Below are 18,955 nucleotides of genomic sequence, written 5' to 3'. Positions count from 1 at the left end.
GTACCGCCACATGAAGCCACGCCACGAGAACCAGACACCAGCTGCTTTCTATACCCATTACCGCCCACTTCTCACCTGAAACTTGGGACGATCCGCCAGATCCACGACCAAACAGGTCTCCTCGCTCTTTCCCGCCGTATTGTAGAGGCTGACTACGCCCTTATCGATACGCAAGACGGTACTGCTTCCCGCATAGCAAAGCCCCTTCTCCATTCCACATCGATTGGCCAGAATGACGCACACTGGCCTGCCGGCTTTATCCTCAACAAGGGGCTGGAATCTTTCAACCCAATATGCCACAGTCGCTACATCCGGTTGTGATGGGTCCGTTGCGAGTTCAGTCGGTGAGAGATGACACAGCCAAGCCATTGAGACGCAGATGATGGGCGACTGGAAAGACAATGCCTTTGAAGCGAATTCGTAGTCTGTCCACGGAGCAATGAACTTGTAAGGATTGATATCCATACATATGCCCAGTGTGACATTTCCCAGCTCTCCCAGCTCACCGGCGAAGAAAGGCGAGTCTGGGGATGCAGGATTGGAGAGGTTATGGGATTTTGAGCCTGGGCCCTCGGACGCCCATGTTTCGTCTGTGTAGTAGAGGAAGGACTTGCGGTAGTTGTTTATTACCTCTCCAGATGGCGACACGGTTACTATCGAGTTGTATTGCGTCTGCACATCCGCCGGGTTTCTAGAGGGTACTGTGATTTCCGGGTATCCGACCGTAACATGGCAGTTGTAGTGCTTTGCGGTCTGTTGGGCCCATTGGGTGGATATGCCTGCGGTTGTGGGCTCCAGGAAGGGCTTAATCTCCTCGAGCGAATGGAAGTTGTAGCCGGAGAAGGCAAGTTCCGGGAGGATAAGCCAGGCCAAGTCGGCAGGTATTTGGGTGGCTTTTAATATGCTGTCGGCGCGCTGGATATTGTCTTGCAATTTGCCTACCTCCGGGGCGAACTGAAGACACGCAACTTTCATATTTCCGGTTCCGTTGGTGTTGTTCTGCTTCGAGCGAGGTTTGGTAACGTGTTGCTGAGAGGTGAAGGGGCGGGATATGACAGCAGGTGGCGAGAGCGTCTTAGACACACCCTAAGCAGAGGGTGTTTGATTCACTAGCCGTCTAAAGCGATGTATTGGTCGGCCTAGGAAGGCCTTGGTCAATTGTTGAAGAACCAATCCGTGTACACAAAGGCAGCGGGTAGCAATTGTCCAGATACCGATGGCATGTACATGAGTAATACGCTCGCTTGCTTGGCAGTCTAGAGTGTCAGATGACCTAGACAGATGATACTGATAAGCGCATGCTCTGTTCCTTCCAAATAAGCTCAGCGAGGAGTGCAGTTCTGCTTGTGGGTTGTGGGAGAGGCCCTTGGTGAACACGAAGGGGGCCAGCTTGTCTCGCCCCACTAGGGTTGATCGACAAGGCACGCTCGTCGCTAACTCAGGCCAAAGCCAGCCAATCGCGCAATTTGCGCCCCGGGGAAACATCGCTTGTGGCAGCTATGACGCGCATAGCTAAAGTGCCGTCTACTACGAACCTATCCACAAACACTACCATTGCCATTACCATTGCCATTCACAGGCTGCCCGAGTGCATCAAAGCCATGCAGATTGCAAGCCGGTAGCCCATCTGCATCGGATCGAAATGGCAGGAAGACGGCTCGTCGACGCCGCCAAACTCTTCAATGCCTCGAGAGGCGTCGCCCAGCAGCACATTGCACTTCGATCGAACCAGTGGGATGCCTACACAAAGACATCGTCGCTAGCCAAAGCAGTCAAGAATCAGACCGACCGCGTTACTCTCACGGCAGCCGCTGCCATCGCCCTCTCTCAACGCTTCAGCGAAGAAGCACCGTCGTACGCAAAAGCCGCGGCCGATCGAGCGACAGGCGGACAATGGACACAGCAGACATGGAAGTCGCAGCCATCGCATTCTGAGGACATTCCGAGAAGGGAGACAGTCAACAAGCACCAGGCGCCAGCAGGAAGCGTTAAAGAGGGTGTGGAGCAGGACCATCACTACGATCGCTCCACACAGAACACAGTCAACACACCACCGCCTACAGAGGAATTGGAAGTGGAGCAACGGGAAGCACCCAGGTCACCGCTGCCCGATGGCACCATCCCAAGCAATGGATTGACCCTGGAGCAGGAGGATAAGGGAAAGGATGTTTTCTCGGAAAGACCGGTGCCTGAGACATCAAAGGATCCTTTAGCACAAGACCAGAGTGAGCAGGCCAAGAAAAGGGATAAGGATCTGAAGCCGGTGGAGTCTACAGATACTACTATACCATTGCCTGGAAAACCGAGGGGTGATTCTATACCAACCGACAAATTTCAAAAGACCGCCACGCCTGGACAAGTCGAGGACGATATACCAGAAGGCATAAATACGGATGTGTTTCATTCCAAGCGCGTCGCGAGGATGCTTGGAAGCGACCCTTTTTCGCGGAAAGAGTATGCAGAGCGGAAGAGCAACGGCAGACATCCACTTGATGATCGACCCATGGGTAGACATCCGCTTGATGATCGGCCTTTGACATCAGCACAGAGGCCAACTTCACCAGCGTCACAACCGAAACTGTCTCAGGCACCGCAGTCAGAGACCATCTCCAAAGAGATGGAACAGCTTGCGTCTCAACTTGCTCAAGATGCTCAGGCAAATGCAGCTGCATCCGAGGTATGTCAAACCTACTAATTGGCCTGAAGTATGCTGATTTACTGACAGTCGTACCGTAGTCAACCAGCGAGATAGCAGCAACTTCAGAAAAGACAGCATACACGCTACGAGAATCAAGAGTCCCGTCATCACGGTTTGGCCGCATATGGCAATATGCCGGTTTGGGCACTAGCATGGCTCTCGGAGCTGTGGGCGAAGGTCTTCGACGTGCAACTGGTAGTGCTGCATCGACCACCGGCTCCCTCATGTTAAGTGAACGAAACCTGGAGATTCTGGTAGCGAAATTGTCACGCATGCGAGGTGCTGCCCTTAAGCTTGGTCAGATGATCAGCTTCCAGGACATCAAGATGCTTCCACCTGCGATTCACGATGTACTGCAGAGAGTTCAAGATAGTGCCGACTATATGCCAGCCTCGCAAAGAAACAAGGTCTTGAGCAGCAACCTTGGCGATAACTGGCGGGACCTTTTTGAGTCATTTGAAGACGTTCCTATAGCGGCAGCTTCGATTGGCCAAGTGCATAAAGCAGTACTCAAGTCTACGGGGCAGACGGTGGCTGTCAAGGTGCAATACCCTGGCGTTGCCAACTCTATCGACTCGGACCTTAGCAACCTCTCCATTCTCCTAACAGCATCCCGTCTCCTACCCAAAGGACTCTATCTTGACAAGACCATTGCAAACGCACGCACAGAGCTAGGCTGGGAATGTGACTACACACGCGAAGCAGAATGCCAAACCCGCTTCCGTGAATTTCTCCAAGACGACACAGACGTCTTTACCGTTCCCAAAGTCTTCACTGAAGCCAGCGGTCCTACAGTCCTCACTGCCGAGTTCATGCAAGGCGTAGGCGTCACCAAACTCAAAACCCTCACCCAAGACCAGCGCGACTGGATCGGCACCCAGATCCTGCGTCTCTGCCTCCGCGAAATCGTAGAATTTAAATTCATGCAAACAGACCCCAATTGGACAAACTTCCTGTATAACCCCAAAGCAAACAAAATCGAACTTCTAGACTTTGGTGCAAGCAGAGATTATCCAGATGAATTTGTCGAACCTTACATTCAAGTCCTTATCGCTGCCTCCAAGGGTGATAGAGATGCAATCCGCGATTTCTCACTCCAATTGGGTTACCTAACCGGAGACGAGAGTCCCGCCATGCTCGATGCGCACATCCAGAGCGTACTTACCCTCGCTGAGCCATTTAGTACATCCGGTCCTGCGGTCTATGACTTTAGAGATCAAACCATTACGGATCGGGTGCGTGGTTTGATTCCCGTCATGGTGAAGGAGAGATTGGCGCCTCCACCCGAGGAGACGTATAGTCTGCATAGAAAGCTTAGTGGTGCGTTTTTGTTGTGTGCGAGGCTGGGTTCGCAGGTCCCATGTAAAGAGCTTTTTGAGAAGGCTGTGGGGACGTGGGAGGCGAGGAAGAAGGCTTGAAATGTGGTGTTGTGTAACAAAAAAAAGGTGATTTTGTACGTGTATAGATATTCATATATTTGTATCCCATGTATTCTGTACATCTCCCCCATAGCAGAAATAAACATTTTTGCAATACCCGCTACAACATCCTTGTCGTGAATTCATTTCCATCCCAAATCCAAGATCCAAATATCTCTCCAACCCCCCCCTCTTTTTACCTTCCCTTCCAATTCGACACTAAAGAGAGAGAAAAAAGTACACAAACCATGGCAATCCAAACTTTACCATTCCAAGCCCCCCCCCTCTCTCTCTCTCTCCTCGCTTACCCCGTTACACAAACCCTCCCGCCAACTTTCCCCTTCTCGGAATAAAACAAAGTTACGCTACCTGCACAAGTAAACCATAAGAAAGCAATCTTGGAAAGAGGAAAATAATTAGCGAGGAAGAAGAGGGATTTGTATGTGTGTGGGGGGGGCGTAGGGCGGTGTATGCGTTTTCGGTGAGAGGGGGGTGGTGTGGGTAGGCCATGTGGTTTAGTTGGGGGGTTATGTGGATGGGAAGGGAAAGGAAAGAAAAGAAGGTGTGTGTGTGGCTGAGTTAGTTGCTAGGGGGAGGGAAGAGGGTGTGTGTGGGTGTGAGCGACCGTTATTTTCTTGTTTGGGGGGCTTGATGAAAAAAAAAACAAGGAGAAACAGAGATATGGTATTTGTGTAAAAGTGAATTTTCGAGAAGGAAACAAAAAAGGGGGATTGGACTTTTCAGAGATAAAAAGAGAGGGATGATTAATCAGGTGTATATGATTTCTTTTTTTCTTTTGTAATGATGGATTTTATTTAGTTTAGAATTGTTTTGTATGACTACTTGGAAGAATCGACTCTGTGCGATTCTAAATATACAACTACACAACACTTTTAACGTTCTCAACTTTCCGTTTAACCACTCCCCGGGGAGAGCCAAAAAAAAGAAAAAAAGTTCATCGAGATCCCTCCCCATTCTGAGCATTGCTTTTACCATTCCATTCCATTTCTAGTAACTTACCAACTTCTTCTTCGCTTTTTCCTTGATTTCCTCTTCAGCCTTGCGATTGACCCAAAAATACGCAGCAAGGGAGATGAACGAGCCAAAGCCAGCTGCCATAATCATTCTACCGCGGAAGCCCTGTTTCCTCTTCAGCGCCTCGTCACCACCGAGAATAACAACAGCCTTTTTAGACCACGTGTATTCTAATCCACTATAGAGGGTGGTTGAAGCGACAATGGCAGATATGCCTTGGACAAGCGTCTTGACGCCTTGTTCGCCGCCCAAAACGTCCTGGATCGACATGAGCAAGCCACCCGCCGCGGAGGTGGTAGCGGAGGGGTCGTGCAGCAAGTTTGTGCAAAGCAAAGTGCCGAGCAAGCTTAGCTGGAGGAACGTGTTGAACTTGGAGACGGTGGTAGGGTGGACCTCCGCGCTCGGGAGGCTGAAGTCCCAGTAGCGTGCCATGGTTTTGGGCGCTGGGAGGCTGGCGTAGCGGTAGTAGAGGGCAGATATGGCGAGGCTGACGTCTCTTCCGAGGATGATGCAAGCTAGTGGCATGGGTAGACTTCCGTTTACGGCGAGACATGTTACCAGTGTTGTCATGAGGAATTTATCGGCCATGGGGTCGACTACGCTACCGACTACAGTCTGTAGGTTCCAGCGGCGGGCGATCCAGCCGTCAAGAAGGTCAGAAAAGGCGGCGTAGATGAAGAGAGAGAAGGCATAGAGATGCTGGTCGTGAATGATGAGGTAACCGACTGCAGGAGTTGCTATGAGGCGGGAGAAAGTAAGCATGTTGGGTAGATTGTAGATTTGTTCATGGCGAGGCTTGTCGAGTTTGAGCGTAGATTTGATGGTGGTGGCGAGTTTGGCGGATGCCGAAGTAGGTGGAACATGTTGCTACTTTTTGGTTAGTATTATCCCTCCATGGACTTGAAGTACTGTGTGCAGTTGAATGTAGGCTGAGATGGAATATTGATTGACTTGGACAGAATACAAAAATAAAATAAATAGGATGTGAGTGAAGTTTAAGCAACAAACAGTGATATAGAAAATAACCAAAGAAACTGCTGCTTCGAATTGAAGAAGATATTGCAAGCCAAAAAGTCCATGTTGACAGAATCATGTGATTCTCAGCCCTTGGAGTATCGTGACAACCGTCAGGGTGATGATGTCAGGACGCGCACAAACCTACCTCTGCATTATTTCGAGAAGCCGACGGTTCCTTTGCCTTGTCCTCGATACCCAGTCTCCGCGTTGTCGATGTGCTGAACAGTCCAATATGCCCCTGACCGCATTGCCCGTAGGCTGGGCCTCTCACCACTCTGCGGTGCTGGTATGTTTTTACGTCATTGCGAGTCCAGGTTCCAGAAGCACGTGAGGCAGCCAGGTACAAAGAGGGCCGACCATGTGCGGGCCGGAAAATATTTCCTAGTCCAATTGAGGTGCGTGGGAGAGCTGCAGGGATGTGGCAAGGTGATATGGCCCTCGCCGTAGATAGGGGGATCATGGATGCGGAAGCATTCGCGGGTTCGTGGTCGCTTCAAAGAGCTTCAGCACGAGGCTTCGTAGCTACTGTGGGAGCCATGCCAAGCTGCGCTAGTGGCCACATGCAGGAAGCTGTTGAACGGACTACATAATACTGCATGTACGTATGTACGTGCCTACCTTTTCGGAAGCATCTCCACACTGAGGTGTTTGATAGCGACATACATACTTATCGGAGTATATCAAAGCCATGCGTTGGCAATGATTACGACTCTTGGGACTTGTTCTGGAAATCGACCTAATGCTTGCGGCTTCTCCTTGGCCTTGCAGGTTGCTCAGCAGTAAAATGACAAGATTTCACATGGTGTATCCAGGCCGCCATCAAGATGAACTTAATTATATGCGCTAGACACAAGATTACATAGCCGGAGTTTGGACTCAAGGGAGCTGAACAGCCGCCGCCGTTGAAATGGTCCACGGTACAGCCTCGATTCGGCCTATCAGTGTCACGCCGGTCAACGTACTGAACCTAGTCATTTGGAATTCACATATAGGTGGTTCTTGCATGCATTCGTCGGCTTGCCACCGGTAGCAATCGTTGGCAGATTAGGGTTAAGTAAATCGTTGTATTGATGAACGGGGGGTTGCACCTAGTCGCACTACGGCCGCACTGCGGTCACCTTGATGCAGACGATAGCAGCCACAAATCCAAGGCCTTGTACACGGGGAAGAGCGTGTGCTCGATACGACGCCAGCCCACTTGCGCAGGGTCCAGACTGGGGGCGTGAGGGAATCACAACGACACAAGGGTCGATCAGGTGCGCAGGATCGGGATGGACCTGGACCCCTAGTAGTATGCGGATGTTCCCCAATTTCATAACCTGGGGACGGGTGGTTGTTGCTCCATTGCGGCGATGAGCAACCCATGTGTGCACAATTACCACTGCTGATGACAAATTTCGGAGGATTTCATGACAGTTTATTCACTGCAATTGCTCTCTTCAGTTCTTCTCGGATGTTCCTTCCGACAATGACCGTTTTCGCGGTCATGTTCGGCCGTTTGCCCGATTCTATAGCTGCGAGTGCCTGTCCTTATTGTTCCACGGTGGGGCGGCTCTTTCATTGCCCCTGAGTTGAGAGTATTGAAAGCTTGAATCGCTGTTCGAGGGACTCACCGGCGATATGCCCTATTCCTCGATTAAAGCCATCTGGCCGCAAGTGTCGCAAGAACCGGATCTACTGATCCTCGCAGGCTATACCAAGCAACGAAATGCACCACCGACTCACGTCCGAAAATCCACGGTGGTCCGTATTTGGAATGCCACATGATCGTGATCCGCGGAATGTGAAGACCGTGTTGACCAGTTCAAAGAGTGTCTCGACCAAGTAGCACCGGTGGTATTCAGAGACAGCAAGTCAGCCTCGTGGTCTACCATTGTTCCCGACCGAAGATGAAACGGATGCACCATTGCTTCTGGTCAGCTTGTAAGCTGAGTATTGTTCCCTAAGGCTGATGGAACACGATGCACTGGCACGATGCACTTTTTCGCAGGCCGCCTCTAGCTACGAGTAGTTGCAGTCGCTTAGCATTAGAATTAGGGTTTGGGTCGACCATGTGTCATGATTTCCGCATGAAGAAGGGACTAACGACGAGTTGGTGACTTGGCTTGGTTAGTCGACCATTGAGTCCACTAAGGAACTTTAAAAAGTCACCAGCATGATGTTGTCGGCATCGATGGCGCAATTGCAATGCGTTAGATCAAACTCAGCAGCTGGACGGACGTGGAAACGTTCCAGAAGGAGACGAGTTTTTTTTTACTGGAGCGGGCAATACTCGCGATCTGGACAGGCGAGCGTGGCTCGCTTGAGCAATGGCTATGCAAGACATGTAATGTTTCGACGTCGGCCGAAGCATCAACGCAAAAAGGAACGCCCCGGATTTCTCGAAGATGATCTTCAAGATCAGCCCGGGAGTGTACCCGTCGGGTAGTCTTGTGATGGCAGAGTGCAACAACGATTACGTTGCTTTGAGAGACCAGACCTCTTGTGCAAGTGGGTGATGGGGATGAAACTGGCGGCAGTCTGATACAGACCCTCAATATCTGATACACGGATAGCAGATCGACGACGAAAACGACGACCGAAGAGGGCGCAAACGACGCAGCATCGGCTACAGGGTCTCCGCTGGCAGGGCCGCATGTACTTGGGTGTGTATGAATAATGGCATTGCTCGTCACGCCTGCCGTAAACCGGTGGCGGGCAAAGATCAACGGCGATGGAAGGGGGGTGATGGATGGGCTGCAGTTTGTCGCATCTACCCGTATTCGTGTGAACTGGTCGGGGGGAGGTATGGGGTCGGCCACGTTCACGTTCACGTTCACGTTGACATGCAGCAAAGGCAGGGACAGAAAAGGGGAATTACGAATGCAGATTGTGGCTGGCAAACGGCTAGAGTTGCCAGCCCCGTGGGCTGCTTTGGGTTTGTGAACCCAGTCGCCCAACGATGGCGGTTGACCCAAGGCTAACGTCTGGCCCGAAAGCGGATAGACTTGATATAGCGTTTGGTGTGCACAGAAGAAGAACGTGAATCATGGCATCTAGGCCTCTTGTGGTAGTGGTGGTGGTTGAGGGAGACCTACTCCGAATGGAGGCAGTGGAGAATAGTTGGGCCACGTGCGTCTGAGTGGTTGGCGGGCTATATCAAGAAACATTAAGATCATGGGGCGACGTTGCCATCATGTCATTTTGCAAGACGGAGGTGTTAGCGAGGCCAGCCCGCCCGCTTTTGAGCGGCAGCTCGTCACCCGTTTCGGCAGTCGGCCTAAGGGCCAATAGGTTTCAGAAATGCAACCTCGAGGACCGCTAACGCAGGTACAAATCTCACACCAGCCGAAATGGCTCGTTGCTCCGACAAGTGTATCATGACTAGCTGCGAAAAAGATGGCAGGGCGGGAAATTGTTTTCGGCAGCGGCACTGCAAGTCCCACTGGCGGGCGCAAGCGTGTGCGGAAACGTGCGCCCATGTTTACTTACTACCCAAAGTCAATATTGAATGGACGGGCGTGTGATATAGGAAGCCGGCCATGTATCGGAGGGGGGAAGCAAGGCGAGGTGATGGCGGTCAAGAAGCATGGACGCTGTCTGGCGTGATTGCGAATGTGTGCAAGATTGGGTGGCGGCGAGTTATTAACATCCCAGCAAGTAGTTGGTGACGGGTGAATTGGGGGAGAGAGGGAGGGAGGTCTAGGTCTAGGTGTGTACAAGTACACCTATGGGCGGACGCGGGCGGAAGGCGGACGCACAGCAGCAGAGTTACTAGTTGCGTAGCAGAATTCCCCACCGTTTTTTTGGGGGGAGGGGGGGAAGAGGGAGAGGGCGAGTGGAGGGTAGGGGAAGGCAGGGTAAGCCAGAGTAAGAGGGCAGCGGCTGGCATCAGATGGGAACGGTCAGCCAGTGACATCAGGGCGTAGTGATTGCATGAATATCGAGAGCAACGGGCATCCATGTTGTCCCAAAGCGGGCAGCGCTTGCACGCAGCAGGGCATGTGGCCGAGGCGAGCAAAGACGAGCAAAGGCGAGTGACTAGTTCCCCGACCAATCGCACCTGCCGACGGCTCATGTCGGCTAGCCCAAAAGAAATCCTGAAACCGCTCCCACACTTGACTGGCGAGCGGGCAAAGCGTCACGCCGAGCAGCGAGCTTGCATGCTGTGGCAGACCGTGTGCTGGGCTTGTATGGACGACAGCCCAAGTGCATCGAGGCAGCGAGGCAATCTGATCAATTGAGTGCATGGACGGGGGATGACGGGGCATAGGGATAGGTAGAGGGCAGAGCATCTGGACAGGGCAACGTGGCCATGAAGAGATTTGCAAAAAGGCCATGGGCGCTCCCGCGCGGCGAGCTCAGGGCGGTGTTTCAGATGAAGATCAAACCACGGCCGCAGGGTTGATTTGTGGTGTTGGTGTGCATCTGACTGTGTGTGGTGTAGTGTAGTTGGGTGGGTGCGGATGTAGGTACGACATGGCAGGGACAGAAAAGCGGCCGTGGATCGAGGTAGTGGTGAGGGACGAGTGGCAGCGAGGCTGGGTAGCGTACTACTGCGACTGCCTGTGACGCACAGACGAGGGCGATTTGAGCAAGAGCGCAGGTGTGATGTACCTGCAGCAGTAGTCCGCAGTTGGAGTGGGCGGTCCAAGCAGACTGGCACATGCCGAGGATGGGGAAAGGGAGGGCGCGTGTTTGGTACATGCAGATCAGAGGACTAGCTTGCAGCAAAGGAGACTAGTAGGTGTGTGTAGTGGGCAGTGGGCAGTGGGCAGCGCGAAGTGTGAGTGCGAGTACGAGTTGTATGAGTAGTAGTAGTGGTGGTGGTGGTAGTACAGGATAGTCGCGGCGGCGGCATAGGGCGAGTGTGCCGGCCACGGCAAGGAGCGGCAAGAAGGAAAATAATTGTGTCGCAGTAAGCAAGGCGAGATGTGATGAGCGGTTATGCAAAGAAAAGGGAGTGGGGGGAGGTGATGGATGGATGGACGAGACCCGCTGATAGCAAGAGTGAGTACTAGTTAGTAGTGTATGTGAGTGGGTGTGATATTGTAGTATAGGAAGGCGGCATCCGAGAGACGGCAAGGGGGCTCTTTCCTGTATAGGGTACAGGCAAGTCAGTATGTATGTATGTCCATGTACGTATACGTACGTAGTAGCATGTATCCGGGTGGGTGTTCATGATCACAGGACTGGTAGGACTGACGCAAGACAGCATCCAGCATCCAACAGGACCCATTGCTCAGGTCCCAGTAGGTCCCCACCCGGTGCATCCATCCATCCATCGAGCAGGTCGACCCATGGGCGGGCGTGGGAGGCCATGCCATTCCCTTTGCATGCATGCCACGGCCTCCCATGGGCATGCGAGGGCATCGGCGGGCCAGGCCAGGGCGCACACGCCTCCCGGTCCACGAGTCGCCACGATCCCTGTCCGCCAAGGAGGGCGCGAGCGGGGCTCTCGGAGCCCCAATTGGCCGCGCTACGCGCACAGGCCGCCCTGCTGGCTGGCGTGCGGAAATAGATCAATGTGAGACGACTAGGCTCCTGTTTCACTCGCCCTCCGACACCTAAAGCTGCCGCTGCCCCCTCAGATTTGCGTTTCGCATCCCCCTCCCAACGCCGTCCCTTCGTGGTCATCCTCGAGACTGCTATCTGAGGCAGGTTCCTCACGTTTTTATTATCCGCCTCACGTTCACGCGTTTTATTGTCTACTCCTTTTAAACATAGCCTGACACTCTTTCGTTTTCAACTCCTGGCAGGTCCTCGACGACCCATTCCACGTGCTGCTCCTCCGCACCTACCCTCTGACGTTGGCTCCCTCAAACCACTGAACACAAGACCCAAAGGTGTTGCAGCCCGCCATGTATCCATCCGCCCACCATGCCCAGATGCCGCCGCCCCAGGCACGCTCCGTCGCACCCGAGACCTTCTTACTCGATCAGGACGCCCAACAGAGCCTGCCCCCAGACTCTGTCGTTGCCCTGCAGCAGGTCGACAACCGTATGTGTACCCACTGCTGCATCTCTTGCCCCCCGCCTGCGCCCATCACAAACTGACACGCCACCTGCACCACAGTCAAGTACTTTCTCATTTCCGCTCCTGTAGACTGGCAACCCGACCAGTACATTCGCCGCTTCCTGCTCCCCACCGGCGAGTACGTCTCGTGCGTTCTCTGGTAAGTCTGCCGCCACCTGCATCTGCACCCCGCACCACCCTTCTAACCCCGCCGCGCTTTGTAGGAACAACCTCTTTCACATTTCCGGCACCGACATTGTAAGATGTCTGTCATTCAGATTCCAGGCTTTTGGCCGCCCCGTCAAGAACTCGAAAAAGTTCGAAGAGGGCATCTTCTCAGATCTGCGCAACCTCAAGTCCGGCACAGATGCCTCGCTTGAGGAGCCAAAGAGCGCATTCCTCGACTTCCTGTACAAGAACAACTGCATCCGCACCCAAAAGAAGCAAAAAGTCTTTTACTGGTACAGCGTGCCACACGACCGCCTCTTCCTCGATGCTCTTGAGCGCGACCTGAAGCGCGAGAAGATGGGCCAAGAGGCCACCACCATGGCCGTCAGCGAGCCCGCCCTTTCCTTTGAGTTTGATTCATCACAGTCGCTTTTCGAGCAGCTCACCAAGGCTCAACAAACAAACTCTTCTTCTTTCAACAACAACGTTCAGTCATCCTACCCCACCACATCGCCCGACATGCGCAGCATGGAATCCATGCCCCCGCCAACAATGGTGCCCGTCCAGCAGTCGATGCCCTCGATGCAGCAGCCAATGCACGCCGAGGACCCAATGGCTCACTACCACCAGCAAATGTCGATGCCTCCTTCAATGCCTAACAACATTGTAAAGAGCAGAGAGCAACGCGAGATGAGCCAGTCTTTCCAGTACGACCGCAACGGCATTCCCTTGTCGCAGATCCACCAGCGACACAGTTCCATGCCCGCATACATGGAGTACTCGCCCGCGCCTTCATTTGTCTCTTCTCACTACGAGGATTACAGCACTCGCGGCATGTCCTTTGAGCCATTGACCCCTCCTCAACACCAGATTGGCCTTGGTGCCGAGCCCGCATACATTGCGAACGAGGACACTGGTCTTTACAGCGCCATCCCAGACCTTCCAGCTCCCAACACCTTCAACCCACTGATGAACCTTCCCCCATCGAACCTGATGGGCCCTGGTTATCCCGGTGTTTCAAGGCCGTTTGCTCCTGGCAACGTCTACTCGGTCATCGAGGGCTCGCCTACCTACAAGCAACGGAGAAGGCGCTCTTCCCTGTCTGCTGGCATTGCTGCTGCCGTCACTGCCTCTGGTGCCGGTGCCCATCAAGTCCACCGCCCCAGTGACTTGAGGCGGTCAATGTCAAGCTCAGTTGTTCCCCTAGCTGAGGTTGACGAGAGCACACACAACTCGCCCAACAGTGCAAATGGCGCAAGCTATGCTCCTCAAATGCCAGAGTCCAAGCCAGCCTTTGACATGTCTCGTCAAGGAACTCCGCTCAACACTGTCGAGGAGGACCCTGAGCCCCAGTCAGCTCCTCTGCAGCACGACGACCTCAACAACCTGGTCAGCGGTGAGCTGTTCGAGAGCCCTCTGCAGCACAGCGCCATCGCTCGTACCGCTGGCGCTGGTGGCCCTATCTACAGGCGCGCCCGAAGTGCCACCATGATGGAGATTGGTCCATATCCACAAAAGTCGCACTCGTGCCCGATCCCTACATGTGGCCGTCTCTTCAAGAGATTAGAACACCTCAAGAGGTAAGCGCGCGCAATTTCCTGTTTTCTCTCCCTCATGTTTCACCACGTTGTTCCTTGCCCCACTATTTTTGTTGTTTTGCATAGACGCTGACCCCCGGCGCTTAGGCACGTGCGTACCCACACTCAAGAACGACCATACGTTTGCCCGTTGTGCAACAAGGCTTTCTCACGCTCAGACAACCTTGCCCAGTACGTTATCTCCTCGCTAGCAACCATCCAATCAAATAAGCAAAATGCTAATTTAGTTTATTAGACATCGTCGCACACACGAGCCCCGCGCTGACGGCGAGCCGCTGAGCGATTACCAGGACGAAGACCTGGAAGGTGAGGATGACCACCTCCAGTCGCTCGAGGATGATTTGTCGCCTGAATCTGGCAACGACTACCTCTCTGGCCTGTCTCACTCAATCAACGACATTCCTGGTCCCGGCCTAGGCATGACCATGGCGCCGCCACAACATGGCTTGATGGCGGGCAGCCACTACTGAGTAGGCACCGTTTCCGCCACCACCAACAGTCCCATCACGACGTTACACACGTGAAATGAGCATCTCGGCGTAGTCAAGGCGCAGCGATCTAGAAGGATACCTCTTTGTTTGTATTTTTTGTTTTTTCTGTTTACATCTTCTCTTCCGACTTTGTGTTTTAATTTGCTAGACCGAAGTCTGTCCTGTGTTGGGGTCATAAGTGCTGCATTGCATCCCATCCTGTTTTCATTTTTCTATCTATCTTCCTCTCTCTCTTCCAGCCGTTTGAGCAAACGGGTGGTCTTTGTCACCGGATATTGGCTTGTTTAGGCTTGGTCATGACAACTACGAACATGAGTACCCCTTTTTTCTCTTCTGCTTTTTCAAAGTCTCATTGTTTGATTATCTTCGATTTTTCCCTGTTTTACCACTTTCATTTCTTAGGTCTTTCTTGCCTGTCGCATCCACATCTTGCCAGAGCGCTCATTCTGTTTTTTCTTCTCTTGTTGGTTGCGGGAAAGAACACATATCCTAGCTGTTTGGCGGCATCGTTTTGCTTACAAAAGTCATGGGGGTGTTTTTGGGGGAAAGGGAAAGCCTTTTTAGTTGTTGTCGTTGTTGCAAAGACACATTATATACACATTTACACTTCACACATTGTTCTTTCCTCAATCATCGTCGAAATGTGTCCTGTTCTGCCTTTTATCAGGCATCGTTGTATCAATGTGTGCCTGTCTGCGCTTAATACTTGGAATCAGTTACACTTCAATGCATAGAATGAAAAAAAAATCAGAAACTTGCTCATCATCTTTCCTTGTGTGTCCCCTGTCTTGTCCTTCACTATGCGGTTGCGTGAAATTTCCCTTGGTTTAATAAGCTCTTCATTTTGTTTCCTGGGGGGAGGGGGGAATAGTCAAATCTCCTTCTACATCCTTGGTTTTTTTTTCTCTTTCGTCCGTCTATTTTGTTCTAGGTCATCACGTGGCTTCTATTTCCCATCCAAATCTCGGTTATCTTTGATATTGTGCTAGTCTCGATACGCGGTGTTATCTCGCTCATATCTCTCTCATTTCTCATATCTCCTGTATGTTGGAGAGAGAGAGAGAGCCATGATAGGTGAGAAGCGGGGACCGGTGTAGATATACACACAGCTTTTCGCTCCCTACGCAAGAAACGGAGGGGTTTTGCGTAGATAGCGAAAAAAAAAAGGCAGTGTAAAGTGCCCTCTTCATCGTCATTCTTTTTTTTCTTTTTTCCTGATGAATACCACGATATGTACCGCGGTATCTTTCTATAATGTCTTTCCCCCCCCCTCGACTTTCGTTCCTTCCCTTTCCAGCATCCGTACCCCGCACCTTTACCTCTTACACATGCTTACTTACTCTGTCTCTCTCATTTTTTTTCGCTCTCTCTCTCTCTACCCAGATAGGATAGTCCACACGCTCGGAGTCCGGCCATCACGGCCGTCGCCGCCGCCGCCACCATCCATTCCCACCCTTGTTGTTTCACAATCCCGTTACATCTCACCGGCTGCACTGCAACAGTTTACCTTTCTTACTTTGCTTTTTCTTTTCCACATCCTTTCCCCTCCCCCCCCCACACACCCCGGTCTCGCCACGTTTTTTTGCCTTTTTTTGTGCTGGGGAGGGGGTGAGGGAAAAAGCTTTGGTACGTCTACGCCCGCTGCTGGCCCCGCGGGTGCGCGGGCGTTGGGCCGGTTGGGCCGATGAACCCGCAAGTGCCGTGTGTATGAGATTTTATGTGCGAGCGGGTGGGCTTTTTTTTTGAGGGGGGATTGGAAGGGAGGTGTTTGATCGGCCTTTGTCTGTGTGTAGGTACGGGTGTTTGTGTGTGTGTGGGGCTGGGTATGTTTGCCCTGTTCATTATTTTACACCTCCCCCCGTACGAACGTGCTTGTGCAATTCGGTTGTATTCGAAGCGTTCGTCTCACAATCTTTTTTGGCTTCACAATTGTATTTTGGCAAAAAGAGAAAGGGTAGGCAAGAAGAAAAGGGATAAAGCTTGTTGGCGGTTTTCTCCGGCATACAGAGGCGTCGTCATCGTCATCACTGTTGGTTGCGAGACTCTGCTCGCCCTTTGATTACCATATGCTGACACATACACGCCTTTTTCGTGTTTTTAAAATTGAACCTGGCTTTGCTTTTCGGCATTGGTTTGCTTTTGGGGCTGCTCGTTATTTTACTTTACACCTTTGGGGCTACGTGTTTGGTTGCGCAATTGTGCGTCCTTCGGGGACGGGCTTATCTTACATGAGATGATAGTGGCTTTGGGGAGGGGGGGCCTTGTGGGGAGAAGGGGGGTTGGGAGTCTAGAATGTTGGAGTAGGTTTTTTTTCACGGACGGTGACATGCCCGTGCTTGGAGATTTGTTGTGCACGCGGTTCGGAGGGGGCCTTGGTGTGGGGACTGCAGGTTGGAGGGGGGGTCTCTTGATCACGTACAGGAACAGCACAGGTTTACGAGGTTGGGTTGTTTCAGGTATATTTGGGGCGTTTGCTTCGTCGCCACGGCTCCGGTTAGAGCGGGGGCCGGGGTGCGGGTGTGCCTGGTGCCGAGCTCGCGATAAACGGACGGGAGGTTGAGCGCCGCGCGCGCGTGCGACTGCGGGAAAAGGAAGGTCGGATGCAAAAAGGACGAAGGGTGCAGGGAAGGGCAAAGAAGGAATTACTGAGAGGGATTGCTGCTTGCATTGCGCCGCTAGATCGGGATTGTGCCTTTCGATCGTGATTGAATCTTGGATGGGATCGCGATCGAGATGGATCATGGTAGCATTTAATGTATTCTTTTATGAGGTTTTCTTTTCGTCTTCTTCTTCTAATCCTTCTTCTGGTTCTAATTTTACGTTTGCGCACTTTTTTCTACACTTGTTTGTTTGTTCGCTGCTTGTTCCTTCGCTTGTTCGTGGATGAGGGTGTGTATACTTGAATGCTCTGTTCAACTTGACTAGACTTCTGATCATAGAAAAAAAGTCAAGGGTTGCTTGTCATATTGAAATTCATACGGACTTATTGTTCGGTCGATCAAACTACAGTGTGAACTCATGATCGATGATACCAAAGGGATAGAGAAGTAAGCTTCAGGGAGTGCCCTGGAAGAGTGTAGATCTCATGTTTGGCCGTTTCATTTGTAATGCTATCATAAGCTTATGTGAAAGACTAGATTTTCAGCACACGAGTACATGGTCTACAATCCCGAGAAGACGATTACGGAGACGGACGGAGAAGTGGACGTTTATTTGCATCGCCTCTATACAAGCTTGCGTATGCAGATGCACGTTTATCGTATTCCTTCTTCGTAATACTGAGAGTCCACAATCCTGTGCTCATTAAATTCATACAGAATATGTGAGAGTATCTTATACACATTGGTTCCTTGGTCACTAAAACTACACCACTCATACAAGACTATCAGCACTTCACTGGCACGCTATGTAGTGAGTGCGATATAACACATCACTATTTTTCAGGTTGAATAGCGTGTGACTAGATACGAAGAGTACTTTATAGGTAGGATGTATAAATGCTTGGCTTTCATCAACCGAATGATTTAAAGAAAGGCCATAACTTTCGTAAACCACAGTTCTCTATTGTAGCTACTATTGGACAACAAACTCAATTGACTACAAATTATTTCAACGAGCAACCCAGCATCTGACTCTTCTCTCATCAATAGTGCATCACTCCTCTCTGATGTTGATATGTTCGCCCTTTCCACTCTCCCAAAATGACACTGTCTTCTTGGCGATTGTTCCAGGGTTCAGCACTTTGTTCTCAGGAGCTACAGTTCCTTCGACATGAATCAAACCAAAATGAATACCACTGTCGCCAAAATAGCGACGGAAGCTATCCACCATGTTCTTCTGTGAAGCCTTGACCAGACTTAATGAAAGAAGCTGCGGAATGGGATCCCATGGCAGGTGGCTGCTTGTAACAAGAAGAGCAGGCTTAAGAGAGGTGTTAGATTTGGCGAGGGCTTGGAGCTTGGGAATGTAATGTTGTGAGATTACGTAGAGAGATAGATTGGTTGTCTGGGAGTATGGTCAGTGGACACTACGTGATAGGTCATGTGGATGAGCATGTGGGAAAAGGACATCCTACCTTGAAGTCCTCATCGATTTCCTCAACATCCACGCCCAGGACTTCGCCTGGCTTGACGCGCGCCGCGTTGAAGAAAATGACTTCGACATCCTCGCCCTCGGTCAGGCTATCAAGCTCCTTGAGTACACCAGGAATCGATTTTAGATCTGCAAGATCGATGCGTAGAGTGTCCACTTTGACGGAAGAGTTGCCTTTCGAGACAAAAGGCGCATCTTCATTCTGTAGTCGTTCTGTGTTACGGGAGAGGAGAATGATATGGTTGATGCCCTTGGAAGCGAATTCCGCAGCCACGTTGTTACCAATGCCAGAACCAGCTCCAAATACGATAAGAGTACGCGCCATGACGGAGATATTATACAAGTTCAAAGTGTGCTGCTTCAAGTAGTGATGATAGCGAGCATGTCTGTCGAGGCTACGACTTTATACCAGCAGCTTTCCAAGGAATTCCGAGGCTGTACACC

At 51.7% G+C, this 18,955-nt stretch overlaps 7 protein-coding genes across 7 annotated transcripts; 2 read left to right on the top strand and 5 right to left on the bottom strand.

Moving 5' to 3' along the window:
• Nucleotides 1-57: 57 nt before the first annotated feature.
• Nucleotides 58-975, bottom strand: COCCADRAFT_1121 (uncharacterized protein; the record flags this gene model as incomplete). Its single annotated transcript, XM_007709370.1, has 1 exon — nucleotides 58-975. The coding sequence occupies one exon, from the start codon at nucleotides 973-975 to the stop codon at nucleotides 58-60; it is 918 nt and encodes a 305-aa protein (XP_007707560.1).
• Nucleotides 976-1,642: 667 nt separating this feature from the next.
• Nucleotides 1,643-4,116, top strand: COCCADRAFT_22435 (uncharacterized protein; the record flags this gene model as incomplete). The annotated part of the gene is made up of 2 exons (XM_007709387.1): nucleotides 1,643-2,677; nucleotides 2,737-4,116. 2 exons carry the CDS (start codon nucleotides 1,643-1,645, stop codon nucleotides 4,114-4,116), a joined length of 2,415 nt encoding a protein of 804 aa, XP_007707577.1.
• Nucleotides 4,117-5,124: 1,008 nt separating this feature from the next.
• On the bottom strand, nucleotides 5,125-6,628 carry COCCADRAFT_1119 (uncharacterized protein; the record flags this gene model as incomplete). The annotated part of the gene is made up of 2 exons (XM_007709369.1): nucleotides 5,125-6,018; nucleotides 6,314-6,628. 2 exons carry the CDS (start codon nucleotides 6,626-6,628, stop codon nucleotides 5,125-5,127), a joined length of 1,209 nt encoding a protein of 402 aa, XP_007707559.1.
• A 3,893-nt stretch (nucleotides 6,629-10,521) lies between these two features.
• On the bottom strand, nucleotides 10,522-11,784 carry COCCADRAFT_32776 (uncharacterized protein; the record flags this gene model as incomplete). The annotated part of the gene is made up of 2 exons (XM_007709411.1): nucleotides 10,522-10,887; nucleotides 11,446-11,784. 2 exons carry the CDS (start codon nucleotides 11,782-11,784, stop codon nucleotides 10,522-10,524), a joined length of 705 nt encoding a protein of 234 aa, XP_007707601.1.
• Nucleotides 11,785-12,008: 224 nt separating this feature from the next.
• COCCADRAFT_32775 (uncharacterized protein) lies at nucleotides 12,009-14,398 on the top strand (the record flags this gene model as incomplete). Its single annotated transcript, XM_007709410.1, has 5 exons — nucleotides 12,009-12,147; nucleotides 12,223-12,322; nucleotides 12,387-13,910; nucleotides 14,016-14,099; nucleotides 14,164-14,398. 5 exons carry the CDS (start codon nucleotides 12,009-12,011, stop codon nucleotides 14,396-14,398), a joined length of 2,082 nt encoding a protein of 693 aa, XP_007707600.1.
• Nucleotides 14,399-16,576: 2,178 nt separating this feature from the next.
• COCCADRAFT_22431 (uncharacterized protein) lies at nucleotides 16,577-17,161 on the bottom strand (the record flags this gene model as incomplete). Its single annotated transcript, XM_007709386.1, has 2 exons — nucleotides 16,577-16,706; nucleotides 16,839-17,161. 2 exons carry the CDS (start codon nucleotides 17,159-17,161, stop codon nucleotides 16,577-16,579), a joined length of 453 nt encoding a protein of 150 aa, XP_007707576.1.
• Nucleotides 17,162-18,073: 912 nt separating this feature from the next.
• Nucleotides 18,074-18,836, bottom strand: COCCADRAFT_22430 (uncharacterized protein; the record flags this gene model as incomplete). The annotated part of the gene is made up of 2 exons (XM_007709385.1): nucleotides 18,074-18,424; nucleotides 18,495-18,836. The coding sequence occupies 2 exons, from the start codon at nucleotides 18,834-18,836 to the stop codon at nucleotides 18,074-18,076; spliced, it is 693 nt and encodes a 230-aa protein (XP_007707575.1).
• Nucleotides 18,837-18,955: the final 119 nt, after the last annotated feature.

Source organism: Bipolaris zeicola, assembly GCF_000523435.1.
Source record: "Bipolaris zeicola 26-R-13 unplaced genomic scaffold scaffold_8, whole genome shotgun sequence".
NCBI classification, from domain to species: Eukaryota; Fungi; Ascomycota; class Dothideomycetes; order Pleosporales; family Pleosporaceae; genus Bipolaris; species Bipolaris zeicola.
The sequence above is the reverse complement of the archived record's forward strand: the minus strand, read 5'-3'. Positions and strand labels throughout refer to the sequence as shown.